This window comes from Rhizophagus irregularis, chromosome 1 (assembly GCF_026210795.1).
Source record: "Rhizophagus irregularis chromosome 1, complete sequence".
Classification (NCBI taxonomy): Eukaryota; Fungi; Glomeromycota; class Glomeromycetes; order Glomerales; family Glomeraceae; genus Rhizophagus; species Rhizophagus irregularis.
Genome location: NC_089429.1, coordinates 4992727 through 5003018, shown reverse-complemented (window position 1 = coordinate 5003018; position 10292 = coordinate 4992727). Strand labels below are relative to the sequence as shown.

The following is a 10292-nucleotide window of genomic DNA, read 5'->3' as shown; positions in this document are numbered from 1 at the left end:
CATGAAGGTTTAACTGTTCGACAAAAGAAACTTTATGATGATACGGTAACAACTTTGAAGAATAAATCAGATGAAGATCCTTATTTAAGATTCCATAGTGAATCAGATATAGATCTTATATTAGGCAATAAATAGTGCAAGGTACTATATTATTATGTATTATCAGATTAGAATTTATATATAGAATATTTTTCCACTTCCTTTGTCTTACAAATTTTTATTTTTGAAATGTCATACATATAAATATATACTTATTTTTTTATAGAGTATAGTGAATAAATTTTATATTTTTAATAAAAAAATTACTATGGACTGTTATGACAGCATTAGCTAATAGTTCTTATAGTACTGGTAAACCTTCGATATCGTATATAATTGCTTTTGCAATCGGGTCATCATCCTTCTCTCGAGAAAATTTTTCATTCTTTTTCTTTTCATCAAATATTATTTCGTGCTTTTTTATTTTACCTCCAAGCTTAAATTTGATATCTAAAGAGCTTTTAGGAAGTATGTAACCATTATTTTGCAATGCATAATATGAAGATGCCAATACCGATGGTACAATACGATGATTATTCGAACCTATACTATATTTATTTAATGTAGTAACTACAGTATTAAAGAATTGGCGTGTATCAAGTCTTAAAGAAGCTCATTAATTGTTGTTGTCATTTCATCAGGTTTATCATTAATTGTTACAAAAAATTTTTCGGGAGAGCGGTGTTAAAGTCAATTTTGTCTCAGTCATTCATGATTTATTTAAATATTACTATAACTTTTATTGAATTGTCGTATTAATGTATTATATTAATTGTACAAATAAAAAAATAAATTACAAAGTATGCATTGTTTTAATAATAATATAAATTTTATATACTGGAAAAATAATGATTAACCTAATGATTTTTTAATAAATTAAGAATTAAATAACAATTTTTTTATCGATTAGATTTGTTCTTTATGTATTTTAAAATTATGTCGTTTTAAATTATTAAAAAATTTATTATATTGACAAATTAATGCGTGCTTGAGTTTATTTCATTTACTTTTTGTTTATATGGTTTATTCTCTTTTGATATATTTCTATTATTTTTGAAATTTCACGTGATGAACAATTTTATTATTCATCCTCACAGTTTTAAATTTTTCACTTCTAAATAAGATAAACGCATTTGGTGTTTTCTTTATGCAATTTACTTTAAGACTATCCAATACATATGAAGGAAGTAAATTATCGACTGATTAATTATAATTATATATAGGATGAATTTATGATTTGTAAAAGTATGAAATATTGAAGAATTAAATTTGCAGTTCAAATCAGGTATTCTGTATTTACGCACTAATTTGTTACATGTTCAATTTGCATTATTTATTATCATACCTTATTTATTACTGACACCATTATCATATTCATTCAAATTAGGAGATATAAAATAAATATTACATAATAATAAAGGAAATCTTTTTTATTTTTAATATTTATAAAAGAAATTAAATGTATTTAAATATCTATATTAATAAAAAGATCAAAGTTTATTGTTCATAAGGCTAATCTGTATGATATTTTATTTTATTTTTCACTACTTGATCAGTACAATTATTACTGTTGCTACAACAATCCACACCTTGGTCCTACTTTAAACAGCTTCAAAACTCATTAACCAGTAAGCAGTAATTATATAAAAATCAAAGATATAATATATTTCATCCTTTGACCTCTCAGTAATTAATAAAGATTATTAATTTTAATTGCAAATTCCAAATACTCATTTTGAAACTTTTATTTTAAAATTTATCAAAAAGATCCCACCTATTTCTAATAAAGGTTACCATAAAATTTTCAACTTTATACATAAATTTATCTTACTTTTTATTGTAATTATATTGGTAATTAATCAAAAAAGGAAAAAAATCAAAATAACGCAGTATAACATTTTCTTTTTTGTATATAATATATTTATATATGAGAATGATATTCATCATCAGACTCTTCTTGAACAAAATATTCAGTAGTAAGTTCGCGACTTATAGAATATTCTTGTGAATGAGATTGTGTAATAGGAGTAGTATTTACTGGCTCTTGTTCTAAATTAGCTTCGTTTGCTTTTACAAATTCCAACATATCATTTTTTAATTGTTGATCATCAATATTGGGTACAGTACTATAATTTTCATCCTTGTTTACTCTATAATATTCGTCAATACAATAAATCCATTGAGATATAATATTTTCAAGCATTATTACAGTTGGTCTATTAGAAGGATCCTCATCCCAACATTTTTTCATTAAATCTTTATAACATTTTGGAGTATTTTCCATAATTTTAGGACGTTGCCCTTCGCAAATACTTACAGCATCACACTCTTCATACATAAATGGAGGATTACCTGATGTAAATTCCCACATAATCATTGAAAAACTATAAATATCACTTGCTTGTTTATATGATGGATTTCCCCCTAATATTTCAGGCGCCATAAAAGGCAAAACTCCACGATTTTCATGATCTTGTAAATCATTTATATGTTTACATAATCCTAAATCAATAATAAATAACTCATTGTAATTATCTGAAATTAATATATTACCATCATGAAAATCACCATGAGCTAAATTTGATTCATGAATTACTTTAAGTCCTAATATAATTTTTTTCAATAATTGCAACTTTTCTTGCCACTTAAATTTAACTATCTCAGATAAGCATTTTTTTAAATTTCCCTTCTTTGCATAACTCATTATTACTAAATAATTTAAATTATTTGGATCTTGGGTAAATCCAAAGTATTGAATAAATTTCGAAAATGATTTTTTCTGACAATTATAGTGATATTTCCACTATACAAATAAATAAAAAAAATTATTAAATTTTTTTAAAAGTAAATAAAATTTGCTCATTGAATATATGTAAATACTATACCTCATCCAGAAATTTATCATTTAAATTCGATGGATTCTTAAGCACTTTAAGAGCGACCTCATATCCCATTTGTCTATTCCATTGTTGTTTTTCAAAATTCCAACTATAAATAGGCCCATCTGACCAAATAGCTTTATGAATTTCACTATCTCCACCTTTATCATGATAATTAATACTTGAAAGTTTATTATAAGGTATCCACTCTAAAATTTCATAACTACTTTTGGCATTTTGCTGTGCTTCTTGAATAAATTTATCAATAGATTCATTTTTACTAGTCCACTTTGAAAAATTCCTTTTTAATCGTTTAGTATTACATTTTTGACACCATTGGTAATTACTATATGGTCGTCTGCATTCATTGCATAATTCATTCTTATTTTTAAAACTTACACCATCACTTTCTGCTGCTTTTTGATGCCAATAAAGGGCTTTTTCTAAATTCCTTTCTGTTCCTTTCCCATCTTTGTAATATATAGATAAACTATTCATTGCTTCTTTGACACCATTCTCTGCTGCTTTTTGATACCAATATAAGGCTTGTTTAAAATTTTTTTTTATTCCTTTTCCATTTTCGTAACATCTGCCTAATAACCACATTGCGCCAATGTTACCATTTTCTGTTGCTTTTTGATACCAATGAAAGGCTTTTTCCAAATTCTTTTTTGTTCCTACTCCAAGTTCATAACATAAGGCTAAACTAAAAATTGCTTCTTCTTGACCATTTTCTGCTGCTTTATGATACCAACAAAAGGCTTTTTTTAAATTCTCTTCTGTTCCTTCGCCATATTCGTAACATGTGGCTAAATCAAACATTGCACTAGTCTGATCATTTTCTGCTGCTTTTTGATACCAATGAAAAGCTTTTTCTAAATTCTTTTCTGTCCCTTCTCCATTTTTATATCTATTGGCTAAATTAAACATTGCTACCTTATCACCATTTTCTGCTCCTTTTTGATACCAATAAACGGCATTCTCTAAATTCTTTTCTATTCCTTCTCCACTTTCAAAACATATGGCTACATGATTTATAGCTTCTTTATTACCATTTTCTGCTGCTTTATGATACCAATAAAAGGCTTTTTTTAAATTCTTTTCTATTCCTTCTCCATTTTTATATTTATTGGCTAAATTAAACATTGCTTCTTCATCACCATTTTCTGCTCCTTTATGACACCAATAAAAAGCTTTTTTTAAATCCTTTTTTGTTCCTTCTCCATTATAATAACATAGAGATAAATTATACATTGCGTTTTTATTACCATTCATTTCTGCTGCTATTTCATACAAAATAAAGGCTTTTCTTAAATCCTTTTCTGTTCCTTCTCCATAATAATAATTATATGCCAAATTAAACATTGCTTCATCATCATTTTTTTCCGTTGCTTTTTGATACCAATAAAAGGCTTTTTCTAAATCCTTTTCTGTTCCTTCTCCATTTTTATAATATATAGCTAAATTCCACATTGCATGAATATAATTATTTTCTGATGCCTTTTGATACCAATAAAAGGCTTTTTCTAAATCCTTTTTTATTCCTTCTCCATTTTCGTAATGTGTAGCTAAACAAAACATTGCTTCTTCATTATTATTTTCTGCTGCTTTTTGACACCAATAAAAGGCTTTTTCTAAATCCTTTTCTGTTCCCATTCCATTACGATAGCAAAATGCTAAAATAACCATTGCTTTAATATGATCAATTTCTGCTGCTTTTTGATACCAATCAAAAGCTTTTTCTAAATTCTTTTCTATTCCTTCTCCATTTTTGTAACACAAAGCTAAATTATACATTGCATCATTATGACCATTTTCTGCTGCTTTTTGATACCAATAAAAGGCTTTTTCTAAATCCTTTTCTGTTCCTTCTCCAATATAATAACTATCGGCTAAATTAAGTATTGCAAGAGTATGATTATTTTCTGCTGCTTTTTGAAACCAATAAATGGCTTTTTCTGAATCCTTTTTTGTTCCTTCTCCATTTTTATAACATATAGCTAAATTATACATTGCATCAATTTGTCCATTTTCTGCTGCTTTTTGATACCAATAAAAGGTTTTTTCTAAATCCTTTTCTGTTTCTATTCCAATTTTATAATGCATAGATAACATATACATTGCATCAGTGTCACCATTTTTTGCTGCTTTTTGAAACCAATAAAAGGCTTTTTTTAAATCCTTTTTTGTTCCTACTCCATTTTTATAACATATAGCTAAATTATACATTGCTTTAGTATAACCATTTGCTGCTGCATTTTGAAACCAATAAAAGGTTTTTTTCAAATTCTTTTTTGTTCCTTCTCCATTTTTATAACACATAGCTAAATTATACATTGCATCATTATGACCATTTTCTGCTGCTTTTTGATACCAATAAAAGGCTTTTTCTAAATTCTTTTTTATTCCTACTCCATCATAATAACATATGGCTAAACTAAACATTGCATCTTCAATATCATTTTCTGCTGCTTTTTTATACCAATTAAAGGCATTTTTTAAATTCTTTTTTGTTCCTTCTCCATTTTTATAACACACAGCTAAATTATACATTGCATCAATTTGTCCATTTTCTGCTGCTTTTTTATACCAATAAAAGGCTTTTTCTAAATCCTTTTCTGTTCCTTTTCCAGAATAATACTTATTGGCTAAATTAAACATTGCACCAATATAATCTTTCTCTGCTGCTTTTTTATACCAATAAAAGGCTTTTTCTAAATTCATTTCTATTCCTTCTCCATTTTCGTAATGCGCGGCTAAACTATTCATTGCTTCTTCATAATCATTTTCTGCTGCTTTTTGATACCAATGAAAGGCTTTTTCTAAATCCTTTTCTGTTCCTTCTCCAAAATAATGCTTATTGGCTAAATTAAACATTGCACAAGTATGATTGTTTTCTGCTGCCTTTTGGTACCAAAAAATGGCTTTTTCTAAATCCTTTTTTGTTCCTTCTCCATCTTTATAATACATGGCTAAAATATTCATTGCATCTTCATCACCTTTTTCTGCTGCTTTTTGACACCAATGAAAGGCTTTTTTTAAATCCTTTTCTGTTCCTACTCCATCATGATAACATATGGCTAAATTAAACATTGCATCAATAAAATCTTTCTCTGCTGCTTTTAGATACCAATAAAAGGCTTTTTCTAAATCATTTTCTATTCCTTCTCCATTTTCGTAAAATATAGCTAAATTATTCATTGCTTTTTCATTACCATTTTCTGCTGCTTTTTGATACCAATGAAAGGCTTTTTCTAAATTCTTTTCTATTCCTTTTCCATTTTCATAATACATGGCCAAACTATTCATTGCTTCTTCATCACCACTTTCTGCTGCTTTTTGATACCAATAAAAGGCTTTTTCTAAATTCTTTTCTATTCCTTCTCCATTTCCGTAACATATAGCTAAATTATTCATTGCTGTTTCATCACCATTTTCTGCTGCTTTTTGATACCAATGAAAGGCTTTTTCTAAATTCTTTTCTGTTCCTACTCCATCTTCATAATGCAAGGCTAAACTATTCATTGCTCCTTCATCACCATTTTCTGCTGCTTTTTGATACCAATAAAAGGCTTTTTCTAAATCTTTTTCTGTCCCTACTCCATTTTTATAACATTTGGCTAAATTAGTCATTGCTTTAATATGATCTTTCTCTGCTGCTTTTTGATACCAATGAAAGGCTTTTTCTAAATTCTTTTCTATTCCTTCTCTATTTCCGTAACATATAGCTAAATTATTCATTGCTGTTTCATCACCATTTTCTGCTGCTTTTTGATACCAATAAAAGGCTTTTTCTAAATTCTTTTCTATTCCTTCTCCATTTCCGTAACATATAGCTAAATTATTCATTGCTGTTTCATAACCATTTTCTGCTGCTTTTTGATACCAATGAAAGGCTTTTTCTAAATTCTTTTCTATTCCTTCTCCATTTCCGTAACATATAGCTAAATTATTCATTGCTGTTTCATCACCATTTTCTGCTGCTTTTTGATACCAATAAAAGGCTTTTTCTAAATTCTTTTCTATTCCTTCTCCATTTTCGTAACATATAGCTAAATTAGTCATTGCTTGAGTGTAACCATTTTCTGCTGCTTTTTGATACCAATGAAAGGCTTTTTCTAAATCCTTTTCTATTCCTTCTCCATAATTGTAACATATAGCTAAATTATTCATTGCTATTTCATAACCATTTTCTGCTGCTTTTTGATACCAATGAAAGGCTTTCTCTAAATCTTTTTCTGTCCCTTCTCCATTTTTATAACATTTGGCTAAATTAGTCATTGCTTTAATATGATCTTTCTCTGCTGCTTTTTGATACCAATGAAAGGCTTTTTCTAAATTCTTTTCTATTCCTTCTCCATCTTTATAACATATGGCTAAATTAAACATTCCTATTTCATCATTATTTTCTGCTAATTTTTCTAAAGAATTAATACATTCTTCACACCATAATTCTTTAGTAAAAGGTTTGTTGCAATATGAACAATTTTTTGTTCCTTCTGTATTGATATCTTTATCTGAGATATTTGGCTTACTAAGTTCGGTTTCCATTGGTTATTTTAGAAATTTATTTTATTGAAAAAAAAAAATTTTTTATTAATTTTTTTTTTAGGCGAACTTTTTATAAGTAATATTTTTTTTTTTTGTAACATTAAAAGGGAATATTCTAACCTGAAATTTTTTCGGTCACATTTTTCCGTTGCATTGATCTGCATTAGGTGAAGTTACTAATGATAGGAAATTCTCGTATCAATAAATAAATTACCATAATAAATGAAAAAAAAAATGTTAATGTATTAAGTATACTTTAAAAGGAATATTCTAACCAATAAAGGCTAAAATATTTTCGGGTCACATTTTTCCGATGCATTAGTGAAGTTTCTAATGATAGGAAATTCCGTATCAATAAATAAATGGTCCATTATTACCATAATAGGTGTAAGATTAAATACAAAAATTACGATAAAAATATATAGGTAGTGCTTTATTTTAAAAAAGTATATTTTAACCAATAAAGGTTAAAATTTTTTCGGGGCACATTTTCCCGAAGTTTTTAATGATAGGAAATTCCCGTATCAATAAATAAATGGTCCATTATTACTATAACAGTGTGGTAGTGTATGACCCAGCAAAATTTTGGAAATCGGTAGAAGTCGATCATCGGAAATGACTTAAATGACTTGATCATTTGACCATTTTTCGAATTAGGGTTAAATGATTTCATTCCGTAAATAACCAAATGCTAAATGATTGGGTATCATTTTTGCATTCTTTGTCATTTGGTCATTTGTTATTAGAATACAGAAAGATCATTGGACAATTTAATTACATTATCACGTGATGTACAAAACTAAAGATATGTGTATATAAATTATAATCACCGCACCAAATTAAGAACGGCTAGTTCAGCTCTCTTCCATTCCTCCTATTTAGGTGGCCACCCCTTGTTCCGAAAGGCCAATCGGGTGTTGGTTATCAGTTTTACATAGACTATTTTCGGCTTTACATATGTAAAGTTTGTATTCTTTACTGTAACCGGATTCATTTTGTGAATTAAAAATAAAAATAAAAATAAAAACCACACCAAATTATTTCTTTGTTTTTTAAAGAAAAAAATGGCCTCCTCTTCAGATTTACCTTCCAAATGCACATGAAGAAAGGGTCCAAAAGGTTCTTCCTACAAAAAAGGAACAAAAAAGAACGTTAATAACGTTATAACAAAATATTAAAGAAAAAAACCCTCCTCAAATTTACCTTCAAATGCTCATTAAGAAGGGTCGTAGATCATCCTACAAAAAAGAAACAAAAAGAAATTTAGTTGTAACCTCCTTAAACAAAACTACTAAGGAATACCTTCAAACGTTGTTCTGAAAGGTCCAACAGTCCAAAAAGTTAATTTTTACTACACAAAGAAATAAAAAAAGTACGTTAATAACGTTCTTAAATCAAATTACTAAAGAAAACACACTCTATTGAATTTACCTTCAACGTCCTGTTTCGGAAGGTTTAAATATTTAAAGTTATTTCTACAAAAAAAAAACCGAAAAGAACATATTAAATAAAGATAAATAAAATAAATAAATAAATAAATAATAGTCTTACCTTTTTCCGCAAGAACCGAAAATCTATCGTTAAGATAGTATAAGAAGGATACATTTGCAAATCTGCACTACTTATTTTGAATGTTACTGGACGTTATACCCATTACGAACATTACATCACTTATAACTAGTTGAAAAATTATGGCAATAACTTACAACTTTATCGACATACGGTTACAACCTTCAACTTATTGCAACTATTACGGCGACCGACCCTAATCTACAGTACATAAATTTTTAATTAATATTTGCAAATCTATTGAAATACAATAAAAAAAATATGTTTCATTTAACCAATTTTTCTTTCAGTATGAAATTTTCAAAAAAATAAAATATTTAACTGAACCGTTCATATTGTACTGTTATCCTAAACATTTATTATAAAAATTGTCATCGTGCTAAAAGTTTTTTAAAAAAAAAAGATTGGAAAAAGGAAAAGTTTTGCATTTATCTTTTTAATTACTTTATAACAATACTAAATTCATATTTAACTTATAGGAGGAATTGAATACAATAGATTTAAAAAAACTTCTTTAAAGCTTAGTCATCAATTATGTTAAATTTATCGACCTTCACGTTATATAGAATTTTATTTATTGAAAATGTTAAACACTACATGGCTGTCACTAATTAAAAAACAATGTAAAGTGTTAAACTGCTTAAATTTTTCGAATAGATCATACTTTTATAATACATCAATTTTTGGTTATTTTTGGAATTAAATTATGATGGTCAAAATCTTTTATAAAATTATGATTTAATTTTATAAAAGTTTTTAAACTGAATACATAATACTTATTATATTTAGTTAAACTTTTTATTTATTTTATTAATTTGTTAATTTTGTCATTTCATCTTACCCCCTATTACGGAGAATTTAAATAAAAAACTGGAATTTTCCATTGAATAAATTTAATTGCCAATCAGAATTATTGCGTTTTTGCTTATAATTCCAAATCCATTAATATTTTTTTTTAAGTATATTAGGAGTTACATAACAACAATCAATTGTTTTATCAGAATTAAGAATTATTTATAACTAACTACATACACTAATAAAGGGAAAAACATTCATCGAGATTTTCATAATAAGAGTATATTAAATTGTTCTAGTTACGATCCAATATAAAAATTTCAACTATCATCACGAAAAATTACAAGCAAATTCTTATTTAAGAAAATAATAGCATTACTGTATCTTATAGCGATCTGCAAAGAAAAAATTGGTTGGTGTTTTTTTTATAATAGAAGTGAAGATCTTCCTCCAACTTTC

The 10292-nt window shown here is 26.9% G+C and overlaps 1 protein-coding gene across 1 annotated transcript; it reads right to left on the bottom strand.

Moving 5' to 3' along the window:
* Nucleotides 1–1960: 1960 nt before the first annotated feature.
* Nucleotides 1961–7469, bottom strand: OCT59_001029 (uncharacterized protein; the record flags this gene model as incomplete). The annotated part of the gene is made up of 4 exons (XM_066139268.1): nt 1961–2295; nt 2593–2842; nt 2925–3079; nt 3242–7469. The coding sequence occupies 4 exons, from the start codon at nt 7467–7469 to the stop codon at nt 1961–1963; spliced, it is 4968 nt and encodes a 1655-aa protein (XP_065988688.1).
* Nucleotides 7470–10292: the final 2823 nt, after the last annotated feature.